Here is a 16,745-nt window from a genome sequence, read left to right as displayed (position 1 = left end):
TTTACCATCTCCAGAGATGCTGCAAGACCTGCTGAGTCATTCCAGCACTTTTTTGGGTTCCAGTGTCATTTTTTTTTGTTGCAAACCAGTTTCTGCAGTTCCTTGTGTTTCTCCATGGTAGATATTTAGTTGTAAAGGAAGGAATTGCAGATGCTGGCTTAAATCAAAGATAGACACAAAAAGCTGGAGTAACTCAGTGGGACAGGTAGCATCTCTGGAGAGAAGAAATGGGTGACGTTTCAGACTGAAGAAGGGTCTCAACCCGAAACGTCACCCATTCCTTCTCTCCAGAGATGCTGCCTGTCCCACTGAACTACTCCAGCTTTTTGCAGATATTTAGTTTACTATCACGTGTACCGAGGTACAGTAAAAATCTTTTTGTTGTTTACTATCCCAGTTAGCGGAAAGATTATATCTGATTGCAACCGAGCCGTCCACAGTGTACAGATACAGGATGAATGGAATAATGTTTAGTGCAAGAAAAAGTCCGGTAAAGTCCGATTTACAAAATAGTCCGAGGTAATTGGGAGGTCAGGACCGCTCTCTAGTTGGTGATGGGATGGTTTAGTTGCCTGATAACAGCTGGCAAGAAACTGTCCCTGAATCTGGAGGTGTGCGTTTTTACACATCTGTATCTCTTGGGAAGGGGGAGAAGAGGGAGTGACCTGGGGTGAGACTGGTCCTTGATTATGCTGCTGGCCTTGCCGAGGCACCGTGAGGTGTAGAAGGAGTCAACGGAAGGGAGGTTGGTCTGTGTGATGGTCTGGGCTGCATCCACGACTCTCTGTAATTTCTTGCTGTTTCGGATATTTTAACCAGCCAAACGTAAATGAAAGTTAGGAAGATTGTTACCAGCGGCTGCTCAATTACCACAGATTTACAGATGTTGGCTTTTTTTTGTTGTTGTTTTCATGACAAATCCTAATTAATTCACGGTGGGTGCAAAGACTCTGAAGAGGGGGTGTGGAGAGATTTGTGGAAAAGGGGTGCACGCTCAAAGCAATTTTGGAGTTTACTCAAATGACCAGCAGCTAGCAAATTTGTATGCACACACCTGTAGGAAAATAACTGCAGATGCTGGTACAAATCGAAGGTATCACAAAACGCTGGAGTAACTCAGCGGGTCAGGCAGCATCTCAGGAGAGAAGGAAAGGGTGACGTTTCGGGTTAGAGACTGAAGAAGGCTCCAGCGTTTTGTGATATCTTTGTAAGCAGAGACCTGATGGTTCGATCAAAGTTTCTAACATGGGAGATAGCCGCTGAGTAACTTTTCCCTGGATTTACGTCAGTCCTCGGAACCTCATGCCGTGCCTGGACATTTCCTGCATGCATCCTTGAAGTAAACTTTTATTCACTCCAAAAATGCAGGTTCCACCACCACTTCCTGTTTAACTTTTTTCTTCTTCTTCTGGAGTATAAATAGCACGCACGTAAGTCATTACTTGCAAACAATTACTCACTGCCTGATGTGCATTCAGCACCTTCGCCATGGCTCTGCCTGCCCTCATCCAAAAGATCTTTCTTTTTGCGACTTTGCTCTCGTCTGCTGAGCTCCACGAAGTGGCCAAAGGTAAGTTATCCCTTCATCTTGCTCCTTTCCACTTGTAATATGTGTTATTAATACCGGGGGGAGGGCACAAAGTCTCCCTAACTCTCCTGGCTATTGATGCAGGCTCCCTCCAAAGGTGTTCATTCCTTGCCCTCTGTTTGGCCTGCCACCCTTCCTCTATCACTGGTGTTATGTTCAGCGATACAGCGTGGAAACGGGGCCCTTCGGTCCATCGGGTCCACACTGACCAGCGATCACCCGCCTGCCAGTTCCGTCCTACACTCTGGGGATGATTTATAGAAGCTAATTAACCTACAAACCTGCATGTCTTTGGGGTGTGGGAAGAAACCGGAGCACCCGGTGAAAACCCACGTGATTGCAGGGAAAACGTACTAACTCCGTACAGACTGCACCCATAGTCAGGATCGAACCCGGGTCTCCGCCACTGTGAGGCAGCAACTCCTGCCTCACAGGTGTATGGGGAGAAGGCAGGAGAATGGGGTTAACAGGAAGAGACAGATCGGTCATGATTGAATGGCGTGCTAGGCTTGATGGGCCGAATGGCCTAATTCCACTCCTATCACTTATGATCTTATGAACTTTATCGCTGAGCCACTGTTCCGCCCAAAGTCTAGAAGCAAAGAACTATAGATGCTGGTTTGTACCAAAGGTACCCACAAAGTGCTGGAGTAACTCAGTGGGTCAAGCAGCATCTCTGGTGAAGTCTGAAGAAGGGTCCCGACCCGAAAAGTCACCCATCCCTTTTCTCCAGAGATGCTGCCTGACCCGCTGAGTTACTGCAGCACTTTGTAGTCTATCACTGCAGTTGTGGAGGTCCCCACAGATTAAGGTGAACACCTGGTTTTCTATTAATATTGAGATGAGTTGAGTTTAGTTTATTGTCATGTGCACCAAGGTTTTGTTGCGTGCCAGCCAGTCAGCGGAAAGGCAATACATGATTACAATCGAGCCGTCCAGAGTGTACAGATATACAGGATTTTGCTGACAGCAAAATGCTATTCACCCCTTAGGCCTGATCCCCCTGTTTAATATCATCCCTCTGCAGAACAAAAATCTTCACCCTAATTCAATTAAATCATGCAATCAGTTCACTCTTTATTATACCTCTAAATTCAAACAAACAAACACAACGCTGTATGACTTATTCATGCAGAGCTTAGCTCCATTTATCTTGATATCCTCAGTTGCCTAAAATTTGTCAATGCGTTTTAAACCTTCCAGCTGATCTGCAGAATCCACTGATTTTTCACAGGCAAGATCTTGCGTCATTTCCATTGTTCTTTGTGTGAAGAAATGCTTCCTAACTTGACCTCCAAACATTTTATTAAGAGTTTTCTCCATCTATTTACTCGACACTTCTCTTTATTCTACCAAACGTATTTCCCCTTAAATCGTTGTGATAAAACACTGCTGATCTTTCGAACATAAGTGACGTTGACCAGTCTGGGCGTCGGGGGTTATGGGGAGAAGGCAAGAGAATGGGGTTGAGAGGGAAAGATTTGATCAGCCATGATTGAATCGTGGAGTAGACTTGATGGGTCGAATGGCCTGGTTCTGCTCCTATGAATTCATGAGCTTATAAATAGAATCTTATTCTTGTGTAATTACTCCTCTTTGCCTAACTTCCTAAGTTCCAATATTGTGCTGGTGAATCTTCTGTACGTTCCCTCTGGACTTCCTACATACTTCCTGAGGGTAGGGACTAGGTAGATGCACCATGCCTCCAGCTTGGGTCTGAATCAAAACCCTTGGTAAAAATTAGACTACTTTGCAATGAGGAGCTCGTCCACATGCATACCATGCTCACTCAGCCTGAAGAAAGGTTCCGGAAAGTCACCTATTCCGTTTTCTCCTGAGACGCTCCCTGACCCACTGAGTTACTCCAGCACTTTGTGTCCATCTTTGGTATAGGCCAACATCTGCAGTTCCTTTCCACACCTACCATTCTTTAACAAGTTACAATCGTTGTGGTAAAGTCATCCTTAGTTTAGTTTCGAGATACAGCGTGGAAACAGGCCCACCGAGTCCACGCTGACTAGTGATCACCCCATGCACTATCCTACACACAAGGGACAATTTACTGAAGCCAATTAACCTACAAACCTGCAGAAACCTTTGGAGTGTGCGAGGAAACTGGAGCATCCGTAGAAAACCCAGGTGGTCACGGGGAGAACGTGCAAACTCTGTACGGACAGCACCCGTAGTCAGGATCGAACCTGGGTCTTTGGTGCTGTAAGACAGCAACTTTACCCCTGCGCCACCTTGCCACCAATCCTGTGAAATAAAATTAAAAAGATACAAAGTGCTGGTAGGTCAGGCAGGATGCCTGGAGAACGTTGATATGTGACGAAATGTCAACTTCTCTACATCAGCAAGACCAAACGCAGGCTCAGCGATCATTTCGCTCAACACCTTTGCTCAGTCTGCCTTAACCAACCTGATCTCCCGGTGGCTGAGCACTTCAACTCCCCCTCCCACTCCCAGTCTGACATTTCTGTCATGGGCCTCCTCCAGTGTCCTAGTGAGACCCACTGCAAATTGGAGGAACAGCACCTCATATTTCGCTTGGGCAGCTTACAGCCCAGCGGTATGAACATTGACTTCTCTAACTTTAAATAGCTCCTCTGTCCCTCTCTTCCCCTCCCCCTTCCCAGTTCTTCCACTGTCTTCCTGTCTCCACCTTTCTTTGTCCCACCCCCCCCTGACATCAGTCTGAAGAAGGGTCTCGACCTGAAAAGTCACCCATTCCTTCGCTCCAGAGATGCTGCCTGACCTGCTGAGTTACTCCAGTATTTTGTGATACCATTGATATGTGACTTTTCGGGTCGAGACCCATCTTCACTGTAAAATAAAGTGCTTGATTTGCATAGGCAAAAAACTGCAGATGCTGGTTAAAATTGAAGGTAGACACAAAATGCTGGAGTAAGTCAACGGGTTAGGCAGCTTCTCGGGTGAGAAGGAATGGGTGACGTTTCGGGTCGAGACCCTTCAGTCTGAAGAAGGGTCTCAACCCGAAACGTCACCCATTCCAAATCTCTCCCGAGATGCTATCTGACCCACTGAGTTACTCGAGCATTTTGTGTCTGTTTGATTTGTACAATAGTTTATAGTATAACTATTGTACAAATCAAACAGACACAAGTTTTATTTAAAGTGTCTGTGAAAATTTTGTGAAGGAAGATGGCGTCATCAAATTGTAACAAACGAAAATATGAAGATGAAAACAGAAATTTTAAGGAAGAGTGGGAGGAAGATTTTGCATTCACCGTTAAAGGAGGTAAACCTTTGTGCCTTATCTGCCATGTGTCATTCAGTCATTACAAAGCCAGTAACTTGAAACGCCACTATGAAACAAATCACAAAAACTTTTCGTATGATTATCCACTTAGATCCAAATAACACAAAACTTCAGCGACTAATAGCACAAACACCAGTTTCACGCCACACTACAGAGAGGCGTATCTCTCAGATCAGTGCTGATGTTGCAGGCAAAATGCAAAATGATTTAGAATATTCCCTTGCATTCAGCTTAGCTCTTGACGAATCAACAGACATACAAGACAACCCACAACTGGCAGTATTTGTTCGTTATGTTTCCTCTGATGTAACTGTGAAAGAAGAGATGTTGGACTTAGTGGCATTAAAAGAAACAACTCATGGTGTTGACATTAAAATGCGCTTGACAGAACCTTAACAAATGCTGATGTTCCACTGAATAAACTCGTCAGTGTTGCAACAGATGGAGCTCCTGCAATGGTGGGGAAAAATGTAGGATTAATTGCACTTATGAAAAGTGATCCCAGCTTTCCAGAGTTTCTCCCTGTTCATTGCATTATTAATCGTGAACACCTGGCAGCCAGATACTTCAAGTATGAAGATGTTATGAAATCTGTCATATTAAATACGCTCAATATAGTTAAAACAATCATCAGTCAAGATTTTGAAAACATTTGGTATATATGTGTACTTTGTGATTACTGAAACTAATACAAATTAACAGTTTAAAAAACTGCATACATGAATAAATATTATTGCATACATGCATTTCTTAATATTTATATAATTTTTTTGTAACAAAAGGTGTATGTAACAATAAAAACGTATGTGTAAATTTTGTTCATGTCTTGCGGCTCTCAAACATCTGAACTTTATCGTATGTGGCTCTTACATTAAGCAAGTTTGGCCACCCCTGGTTTATACACTGGCAGTTTTAAGTGTAGCACAATGACACAGCTGATGGAGCTGCTAACTCACAGATCCACCAGCCCCGATTCAATCCTGACCTTGCATGCTGTCTGTATGAAGTTTGCATGTTCTTCCTGGGTCCTGCAGATGCTCCAGTTGCCTCCCATGGGGTTGTCTGGTGAGTGAAATGGCCATTGCAAATTACACCGAGTGGGAAGTGAGTGGTAGAATCTAGAGAGAGGTAAAATTCATTACAATGGATAAACAATAAATAAAATAAAATGGGATTGCTGTAAATAAGTGTAGGAAGGAACTGCAGATGCTGGTTCATACTGAAAATAAACACAAAAGGCTGGAGTAACTAAGCAGGACAGGCAGTATCTCTGGAGAAAAGGAATAGGTGACATTTCCAGTCAGGCCGAAGACCAAAATGTCACCTATTCCTTTACGCCAGAGATGCTGCCTGACCCGCTGAATTACTCCAGCTTTTTGCGTCAATCTTTGATGTAAATAAATGTTTGATTAGTGGTGTGAACTCAATGAGCCAAAGGTAGGGGTGCCAACTATCTCACTCCCAAATAGGGCACAAGGTGACGCCACTGCCCTGTGCCCCATGTGACATCACCCAGCCAGCGGCCACGTGCTCCCACTCCACCAATGGCGGCCGCCCAGGTGCCTCCGGGCCTACACCGCCCGGGCCTATAGCGCCCCCCGGTCCTAATACGGGACAAGGGCAGTCCCGTACGGGACAAACCAATTTAGCCCAAGATACGGAATGTCCCAGCTAATATGGGACAGTTGGCAACCCTAGCCAAAGGGTCTGTTTCAGTGTTCTGTGACTCTGTGAATGACTTTAAAAGTTGATTATTCTGAGAACATGTTTCCAATGACCTTAAATTACATTTGAAATTCAATTTAAGACTAGAGGCCACAGCTTTAAGGCTAGAGGGGAAAAGTTTCAAGGCGATATGCGGGTCATTTATTTTACACAGAGGTTAGTGGATGCGTGAAACGCGCTGCCAGGGGTGCTGGTGGAGGCAGATATGACAGGGGAATTTAAGAGGTGTTTAGATAGACGCACTGCAAAGTTTTTGGTCGCTTTTATCTTTGTTTGCATCAGAAGGTAAAAGCCTGTCATAGTCGTAGAGTCATGCAGCACAAAAACGGGCCCTTAGGCCCAATTCGCTAGGGTTGCCAACTGTCCCGTATTAGCCGGGACATCCCACATTTTGGGCTAAATAGGTTTGTCCCGTAGTAGGCCTACTGTAGGTCCGGACACTGTAGGTCTGGACAGTCTAGGTCCAGAGGCCCAGGCGCCGCCAATCTGCCTCCTGGCCCAAGGTAGCCGCCTTTGGTGGAGCGGGAGCATGTGGCCGCTGGCTGGGTGAGGTCATGTGGGGTGCAGGGCGGTGACATCACCTTGTCCCTTATTTGGGAGTGAGATAGTTGGCACTCCTGCAACTCGCCCATTCCAACCAACATGCCCAATTCCAATCTGTTGACAGTTCCAGTCCATGTACTGTCCAAATGTCTTTTAAATGTTATTACAGTACTTGCCTCAACTAACTCCTCTGGCAGTTAGTTCCATATACCCACCACTCTCTGTGTGAAAAGGTTGTCCCTCAGGCTCCTATTAAATCTTTTGTCTCTCAGCTTAAACCTCTGTCCTCTGGGGTGTGGCACGGTGGCGCAGTGGTAAAGTTGCTGCCTTACAGCACCAGAGACCCGGGTTCGGTCCCGACTACAGGTGTTTGTCTGCACGGAGTTTGTACGTTGTCCCCGTGACTTGCGTGGGTTTTCTCCGAGGCCTTCGGATTCCTCCCACACTCCAAAGATGTACAGGTTTTGGGGTTAATTGGCTTGGTATAAATGTTTTAAAAGAATGCTTCCTAATGTGTGTAGGATAGTGCTAATATGGGGGGATCACTGGTCGGCGCGGACTCGATGGGCCGAAGGGCCTGTTTCCACACTGGGTAAAAGGCTCGGTGTGTTCACCCTATCTATTCCCTGTGTGATTTTATACCACTCTATAAGATTACACCTCAGCCTCCTGCTTTCTGTATTTTATTTAATATCACCAGCTCATTTTCTACATCCTAACATGTTTTAGATAGCAACACAGAGTCACACAGCACAGAGACACGCCCTTCGGCCCAACTCATCCATGCCAACCAAGATGCCCTATCCTACCTGCCCATGTTTGGCCCATATCCCTCTACATTTTTTCTATCCGTGTGCCTGTCCTAATGTTTTTTAAATATTGTCATAGTGGCTGTCCCAACTTCCTCCTCTGGCAGCTTGTTCCATATACCCACCAGCCTCTGATTAGAAAGGTTGCCCCTCAAGTTCCTATTAAATCTTGCCCCTTTCACCTTAAACCTGTGTCCTCCATTTCTTGATTCCCCTACTCTGGATAAAAGACTGTGCATTCACCCAATCTATTCCCCTCTTGATTTTATAAACCTCTATAAGATCAAACCTCAGCCTCCTGCGTCTATGTTTTTATTTAAAAACATCAGCTCATTTTCTACATCCTGATGTGATTTGTTTTTAGGCCGTTCAGCACATTGAGGTTGATCCATTCTTCGGTAAAATCCAAGCTCCCATTGTTGGCTTTTACATGTCTTTGTACCTGACAAGTTAGCCCTTTCCTTTGTTATCACTGCTGGCTTTGATCTGTCTTTTTGCAATCTTCCCTTCATTTGCTTTTTGTACCTGTTCGTATCTCTCGCTACCCTCTCCCCTGATCTCTCAGTCTGAAGAGGGTCTCGACCTGAAACGTCACCTATTCCTTTTCTCCAGAGATGCTGCCTGACCCGCTGAGTTACTCCAGTCCTTCGTGTCCATCTTTGGTGTAAACCAGCATCTGCAGTTCCTTCTCATACAAGACAGCCCTTTTATTCTTGAGAGCTACCCAGGGCATCCATAGCCTTTTGCCATCTCGATTTTTAAAAACAGAACTTAAATGCTGATAACAAAAAAAAACTTTCTATTTTAGCAGATGGTCCGAATGTACGGAGTTTCCACTTCTACAATCATGGTAACAGCAGTTTTCTGAATGCTTCCGCCAGGGATCATCTCACCAGTCCCATCACCACGGTGGTAATCCCGGTCATTTCAAGCATCATCCTGATCATTGGCCTCCCGGCGAATGGTCTTGGCCTTTGGGTTCTGGCCACCAAGGTCCAGCGGATGCCCTCCACCATCTTCCTGATGAACCTGGCCACGGCCGACCTTCTCCTGATCCTGGCGCTGCCCTTTAAAATCCACTACCACTTCCAGGGCCACAACTGGGTGTTCGGCGAAGCTCTGTGTCGGACGATGACCGCCTTCTTCTACGGGAACATGTACTGCTCCATCCTCCTCCTCACCTTCATCAGCATCGACCGCTACTTTGCCCTGGTCCATCCGTTCTACTCCAAGGGCTTCAGAGACAACAGGTTTGCCACGGCCACCTGCTTGACGATTTGGTTTCTTGTTGGACTCTCCACCATACCGTTTCTTCTGCAGCAGCAGGTGTACTCATTCAAGTACCTGAATGTCACGACCTGCCACGATGTCTTGCCGGAAAAGGTGGCCTCCAGTTACTCCTGCTACTACTTTATGTGTCTGATCGCTTTTGGCTTTCTCATCCCCTGTCTCACCACGATATTCTGTGACCTGTCGGTAATCAGAGCGCTGCTCATTAGCACGGGGCCGTTCGGCCACGCTGTGCGCAACACGACACTGGTGATGATCGTGTTTATGGTGTGTTTTGCCCCCAGCAATATAATCCTGCTCATTCACCATTCTGACCTTGGCTCCACTGCCCACCTCTATCACTATTACACGATCTGCCTGATGCTGTGCACTCTCAACAACTGCATCGACCCCTTCATCTACTACTACGTCTCGGACGAGTTCCGGAGCAAAGTGAGAAGTCTGCTTTCCTGCGCGAGAACGAAAGATGAGAGTTCAAGAAAATCTGCACAGCTCCTGGTCCAATCAGGCTCCTCCTCGACTCCAGACAGCAAGGTGTCGAGCTATTGAAGTTGGTCTTTATGAACATAGAAAATAGGTGCAGGAAGGAGGCCATTCGGCCCTTCTAGCCAGCACCACCATTCATTGTGATCATGGCTGATCATCCACAATCAGTCACCCGTGCCTGCCTTCTCCCCGTATCCCTTGATTCCACTAGTCCCTAGAGATCTATCTAACTCTCCCTTAAATCCATCCAGTGATTTGGCCTCCACTGCCCTCTGTGGCAGAGAATTCCACAAATTCACAACTCTCTGGGTGAAAAGGTTCCTTCTCACCTCAGTTTTAAATTGCCTCCCCTTTATTCTAAGACTGTGGCCCTTGGTTCTGGACTCCCCCAACATTGGGAACATTTTTCCTGCATTTAGCTTGTCTAGTCCTTTTATAATTTTATACGTCTCTGTAAGATCCCCCTCTCATCCTTCTAAACTCCAGTGAATACAAGCCTAGTCTTTTCAATCTTTCCTCATATGACAGTGCTGCCATCCCAGGGATCAATCTTCTTGGGATGTGTGCCTGGAGCGATTCTGACTGGGCTTACCCCAGCTCCGTCGGAATTGCTCACAGGACCCATGGCTCAGGTCCCTTCCCGAGAGCCGACTCCACGCAACATGAGCCGCCTTTCCCAGATGCCCAGCGCGCCGTTCCGTGACGCGGAGAGGCGCGTCTTGTACAGGCTGCCCCTGCACACTCTCCACTTCCTCGCCCTCGTCTTCCGTCCGGGCACGCCCTGGCGGCCCGTGTTACCACCTGACGGCGGGAGCAGTCCCCAGTGGAGGTCTCTCTATAAGGGGGTCCTCCCGCTTTACATCGGGGACCTGGGGTGGAGAGTGTTGCATAAGGCTCTGGCCTGTAACAGGTACTTGAGCCGGTTCACGGTCTCGTCTGCCGCCTGTCACTTCTGCGGCGAGGAGGAGACCGTGTACCATTTGTATTTAGAGTGCGTGAGGTTGCAGCCCCTGTTTGAGTATATGAAGGGGCTGCTCCGCAAGTTCTGGCTCCATTTTAGCCCTACGCTGCTGATTTTGGGGCACCCGGTACAGAGGGGGGAGGGTCAGGAGGGAGGAGGGGGTCTCCCTGTTGGTCTGCTCCTGGGCCTGGCCAAGATGGCCATCCGCGGGTCCAGGCAGCGGGTAGTCGACGGCCTCACAGGGGTCGGCTGCCTGCCCCTGTTCCGGGCCTATGTCCGTGCCCGCGTGTCCCTGGAGAGGGAACACGCAGTGTCCCCGGGGACTCTGGAGGCCTTCCGTGAACGCCGGTCGCCGCGGGGGGTCGAATGTATTCTTGACAAAGTTGGCGGGATTTTAATTTGATACTTGTTCTGTTTTGTAAACTGCCGATACAGGCGGCTTTTGATCTGATCAAAATGACCACTTTGTATCATATCATATCATATATATACAGCCGGAAACAGGCCTTTTCGGCCCACCAAGTCCGCGCCGCCCAGCGATCCCCGCACATTAACACTATCCTACACCCACTAGGGACAATTTTTACATTTACCCAGCCAATTAACCTACATACCTGTACGTTGTATGTTTGTCTTGTGTTTTTTTTTGGAATAAAGCATTTGTTATTTTAAAAACAAAAGGCATCAATCTCGTGAACCTCAATTACAAGATTGTCCCATCCTCAAATTAGGAGACCAAAACTGAACATGGCAAGACTCGGTCATATTGGAGTAGCAAAGGCGGCAACCTAGGGCGGCACGGTGGCGCAGCGGTAGAGTTGCTGCCTTACAGCGAATGCAGCGCCGGAGACCCGGGTTCGACCCCGACTACCGGTACTGTCTGTGTGGAGTTTGTACGTTCTCCCCGTCCAGGTCTGTAGGTTAATTGGCTTGGTAAATGTAAAAAAAATGCCCCTAGTGGGTGTAGGATAGTGTTAATATGCAGGAATCGCTGGGCGACCCAGTGTATCTCTGTATCACTAAACTAAACCTCTGGCAGACCAGGGACATGCACTCTCTCGGAGCCAAGTGAAAGAGGGCTTGGCCCATGCCAGATGCTTGCCCCTTTTCCGGGGTGACATTCGCGCCCGGGTGGTGTTAGAGAGGGACATAGTGGTATAGTAGTTATTTAGTACATTTGTAACGAGTGACTAGATAATTTGGTGATCTTGGACTAAGGTGGTGGGTGTGGTGGTGGGTCGTGATCGTAATTAAATCAATGATACGGGGGGGAAAAAGGGACATGCACTCAACCAAAAAGGGACATGCAGCCAAATATCACTGGCAGTCTAACAACAACAGGAAACCCTCTACGCGCGGGTCTCACTGCACTTCAAGTCTGCAAAAAGACTGTACACGATTACAATCAAGCCGTCCAGAGTGTACACATAGAGTAAAGTTAGCCTCTCCATTTGGCTGTTGTAACTAAAACACTCCACGCCGGGTGAAGATCTTGGTGAATCTGTACTCTCTCCAGGACTTTAACATCCTTCCTGTAGTGCGGAACGCTGTACCCCAGATGTTTTATAAAATTGGAACATAACATGTGTAGAATAGTGCTATTGTACGGGGTGATCGCTGGTCGGTGTTTGGCTCGATGGGCCAAAGAGCCTGTTTCGCCCTCTATCTCTAAACTGAAGTGTGTGTCTTAACTTCTATTTAATTACATAATGCAAAAATTGTCAAATGGAGGGAAATGCATCAAAGTCCCTGATGTGCATAAATAACTTGGCTCAGAATTATAACTTTTCAAACAACCATTGTTTGATGTGAGTTCTTAAGTGTAAGCTAAATACTTTTCCCATGTCCTGTATCTTAATAAATCCACGACATTTGATTTTCAGAGTCGAATATTCTTATTGATTTGAAGAGCAACTTCCACTAACACTTAAGGTAGACACAAAATGCCGGAATAACCCAGCGGGTCAGGCAGCATCTCTGGAGAAGAGGAATAGGTGACGTTTCAGGTCGAGACCCCTCAATCAGCTGAAACCAGCATCTGCAGTTCCTTCTTAAACACAGTTCTTCAATCAAACTGTGGCATGTTTGGGGCTTTTGTAGAAACAGAAAATATATCCAAAAGCATCTCTGGAGAAGCGGACTAGGTGACGTTTTGGGTCGAGACCCTTCTTTAGACTGAGGGTCAGGGGAGAGGGGAAACGAGAGGCATGGAAAGGTACAAAGAAGAAACGAATGAATGGTGTGAGAAGGGCAAATCAAAGCCAGCAACGACGATCAAGGAAAGGCAGAGCCCACGATGATCTACTGTTGGTTGTGGAGAGGGTGACAACGCGTGGATGCAAACAGTGAAACTCAGTGAAACAGGAGTTTCCAATCACACTTGCTGAGTGGTGCTATCAGAGTTAAAGGCGCTGGTCTTTGGCTGGGCCAGAAACGGGGTCCTTTCTGCCGTTCTCACCTTGTGAATGGTTTGCTCGTTAACAAGGTGTCTAGGACAAGAGTTAAGAGTCAGGTGTGTTTAATTGTCGCATGTACTGAGGATCGGAACAATGGAATCCTTACCTGGAGCATGACAGGTCTATAACGCGGGACATAGATTACATAACAAACAAATAACAAATTAAAAAAGACAATATTAATGCAAACAAAAGCCTGAAGTCCCTTGTGGAGCTAAGACCGTTCGTAGTTTTTCAGTGTAGCTGGTGTTTGTATTGTTGGGCAGGGGTGTAGTGTTGGGAGCACAGCGGAGCGCCGCTCCGGCATCCCTGTAAAAAAAACACAAAAGCCAAAATAAACAGTGGGGAATTTTAACTAGCGGGGAATTTAACCAGTGACAGCTCCGGCACCTAAAAAAATAGCACTGCAACACTGTTTAAGAGGCTGATGGCTGTGGGGAAGAGGCTGCTCCTGAACATGGATGTTACAGTTTTCAGGCTCCTGTACCTTCTTCCCGATGGCAGGGGTGAAATGAGAGCGTGGCCAGGGTGGAGTTGGTCTCTGACGATGCTGGCTGACGTTTTGAGGCAGCGACCCCTGTAGATCCCTTCGATGGCGGGGTGGTCAGTACCTGTGATGGACCGGGCAGTATCCACCTCTTTTTGTAATTGCATTCGTTGATGGGTGTTTGATGGATGTTACAGGCCGCGATGTACTCTCTCTGCATGCACGCGATATGCTCTCAAACTTACACCTGCAGGGTATGTCGTGGGATGGGCAACGCTGGCATTTATTGCTCATCCCCATTTGGGCGGCACGGTGGAGTTGCTGCCTTACAGCGAATGCAAAGCCGGAGACCCGGGTTCGATCCCGACTACGTGGGTTTTCTCCGAGATCTTCGGTTTCCTCCCTCCCACCCACCCACACTCCAAAGACGTACAGGTTTGTAGGTTAATTGGCTTGTTTTTAATTTTGTTTTAATTATATTGTTTTAATTTTGATACAATGATTTCGTACTATTTAACTTTCGCAACTCTATGGTCAATCTGTTGTATTGTATTGACCGGAAAATAAATAAATAATTTTAAAATAGTGATATACATGTTAAAAAAATGTCCCTCGTGTGTGTGTGTGTGTGTGTGTGTGTGTGTGTGTAGGATAGTGTTAATGTGCGGGGATCGCGCTGGTCGGCGCAGACCCGGTGGGCCGAAGGGCCTGTTTCCGTGCTGTATCTCTAATACTAACACTAAACAATTGCCCCTGAACTGGGAGGCTGCTAAACATTAACCACTGTGCTGAATCTGGAGCCTTTTGTAAACCAGACACAACGAGGTGGAAGTACCTGAGAGACCTCTGCCACAATCTATAGCATTTCACTGAGAGCGTTTAATTCCATTTATTTAATCGCCTGAATTGAATTCCCCAGTTGCAATGCTGCAATTCAAAGACATGCTTCCAAGTCCACGGCACAGAACTCTGACTGCAAGACAAGTTACTTAAACCTCGACACGACTGCAGTGATAAAGATGTGGACGCCAACCAGTCCAGGGTTCAAGTCCCTGTCCAGCCGTGTGTTTTTGCAGCGCGCATTGCTAAGGCCTTCAACGAGAGGAGATCTTATCGAAACGTATAAGATTATTAAGGGGTTGGACACGTTAGAGGCAGGAAACATGTTCCCAATGTTGGGGAGTCCAGAACAAGGGGCCACAGTTTAAGAATAAGGGGTAGGCCATTTAGAACTGAGATGAGGAAAAACTTTTTCGGTCAGAGAGTTGTGAATCTGTGGAATTCTCTGCCTCAGAAGGCAGTGGAGGCCAATTCTCTGAATGCATTCAAGAGAGAGCTGGATAGAGCTCTTAAGGATAGCGGAGTCAGGGGGTATGGGGAGAAGGCAGGAACGGGGTACTGATTGAGAATGATCAGCCATGATCACATTGAATGGCGCGAAGGGCCGAATGGCCTCCTCCTGCACCTATTGTCTATTGTAAACCGAGGGAATGTTAGACCAGCCTTGATTGAATGTCGGAGTAGACTCGATGGGTCGAATGGCCTAATTCTGCTCCTATGACTTATTGATTTATGTGTGGGTCCTGTCAACTTTTGTTAGATAATGCTCGGTTCGGGACATATAGATTGTGTGAACCAAATTGGCAGAGGTGCTGAGGAAGAGGATTTCTTGGAATGTTTGCGAGATGGTTTTCTAAACCAACATGTCGAGGAACCAACGAGAGAGCAGGCCATTCTAGACTGGGTATTGAGTAATGAGGAAGGGTTAGTTAGCAGTCTTGTTGTGCGAGGCCCCTTGGGCAAAAGTGACCATAATATGGTGGAGTTCTTCATTAGGATGGAGAGTGACAAAGTCAATTCAGAAACAAGTGTTCTGAACTTAAAGAAAGGTAACTTTGAGGGTATGAGATGCGAATTGTCCAAGATAGACTGGCAATTTATACTTAAAGGGTTGACAGTGGACATGCAATGGAAGGCATTTAAAGATTGCATGGATGAACTACAACAATTGTTCATCCCAGTTTGGCAAAAGAACAAACCAGGAAAGGTAGTGCATCCGTGACTAACAAGGGAAATCAAGGATAGTATTAAAACAAATTCTGGCATATAATTTAGCCAGAAAAAGTATCATACCAGAGGACTGGGAGAAATTCAGTCCAGCAGAGGAGGACAAAGGGCTTAATTAGGAAAGGGAAAATAGATTATGAGAGAAGACTGGCAGGGAACATAAAAACTGACTGCAAAAGCTTTTATAGATATGTGAAGAGAAAAAGACTAGTTAAGACAAATGTAGGTCCCTTGCAGTCGGAAACAGGTGAATTGATCATAGGGAACAAGGAGATGGCAGACCAATTGAACAACTACTTTGGTTCTGTCTTCACTAGGGAAGACATAAACAATCTGCCGGAAATAGCAGGGGACCGGGGGTCTAACGAGATGGAGGAACTGAGGGTAATCCAGGTTAGTCGGGAAGTGGTGTTAGGTAAATTAAATGGATTAAAGGCCGATAAATCCCCAGGGCCAGATAGGCTGCATCCCAGAGTGCTTAAGGAAGTAGCCTCAGAAATAGTGGATGCACTAGTGATAATTTTTCAAAACTCTTTAGATTCTGGAGTAGTTCCTGAGGATTGGAGGGTAACTAATGTAACCCCACTTTTTAAAAAGGGAGGGAGAGAGAAAACGGGGAATTATAGACCAGTTAGCCTAACATCGGTAGTGGAGAAAATGTTAGAGTCAGTTATTAAAGATGTGATAGCATCACATTTGGAAAGTGGTGAAATCATCGGACAAAGTCGGCATGGATTTATGAAAGGCAAATCATGCCTGACGAATCTTATAGAATTTTTCGAGGATGTAACTAGTAGAGTGGATAAGGGAGAACCAGTCGATATGTTATATCTGGACTTTCAGAAGGCCTTCGACAAGGTCCCACATAGGAGATTGGGGTACAAACTTAAAGCACACGGTATTGGGGGTTCAGTGTTGAGGTGGATAGAGAATTGGTTGGCGGACAGGAAGCAAAGAGTAGGAATAAACGGGTCCTTTTCGGAATGGCAGGCGGTGACTAGTGGGGTACCGCAAGGCTCAGTGCTGGGACCCCAGTTATTTACAATATATATT

The 16,745-nt window shown here is 46.5% G+C and overlaps 1 protein-coding gene across 2 annotated transcripts; it reads left to right on the top strand.

The window, feature by feature from the left end:
* Window positions 1-1,452: 1,452 nt before the first annotated feature.
* On the top strand, window positions 1,453-9,809 carry LOC144607065 (proteinase-activated receptor 4-like). 2 transcript variants are annotated; one of them, XM_078423640.1, is made up of 2 exons: window positions 1,453-1,570; window positions 8,757-9,809. In XM_078423640.1, the coding sequence occupies exons 1-2, from the start codon at window positions 1,489-1,491 to the stop codon at window positions 9,782-9,784; spliced, it is 1,110 nt and encodes a 369-aa protein (XP_078279766.1). In that variant the 5' UTR covers window positions 1,453-1,488; the 3' UTR covers window positions 9,785-9,809. The 2 variants fall into 2 exon arrangements, with proteins under 2 accessions (XP_078279766.1, XP_078279765.1); XM_078423639.1 differs by having other exon boundaries at window positions 1,460-1,570; window positions 8,754-9,809.
* Window positions 9,810-16,745: the final 6,936 nt, after the last annotated feature.

Source organism: Rhinoraja longicauda, chromosome 28 (genome assembly GCF_053455715.1).
Source record: "Rhinoraja longicauda isolate Sanriku21f chromosome 28, sRhiLon1.1, whole genome shotgun sequence".
Classification (NCBI taxonomy): domain Eukaryota; kingdom Metazoa; phylum Chordata; class Chondrichthyes; order Rajiformes; family Arhynchobatidae; genus Rhinoraja; species Rhinoraja longicauda.
This window is presented reverse-complemented; position numbering and strand designations above follow the sequence as displayed.

Excerpts from the sequence above, each read along its gene's own strand:
- LOC144607065 (XM_078423639.1), top strand. The coding sequence starts at position 1,489 with ATGGCTCTGCCTGCCCTCATCCAAAAGATCTTTCTTTTTGCGACTTTG. Across the intron at positions 1,571-8,753 it reads GCTCCACGAAGTGGCCAAAG|CAGATGGTCCGAATGTACGG; the intron begins GTAAGTTATCCC and ends TTTCTATTTTAG.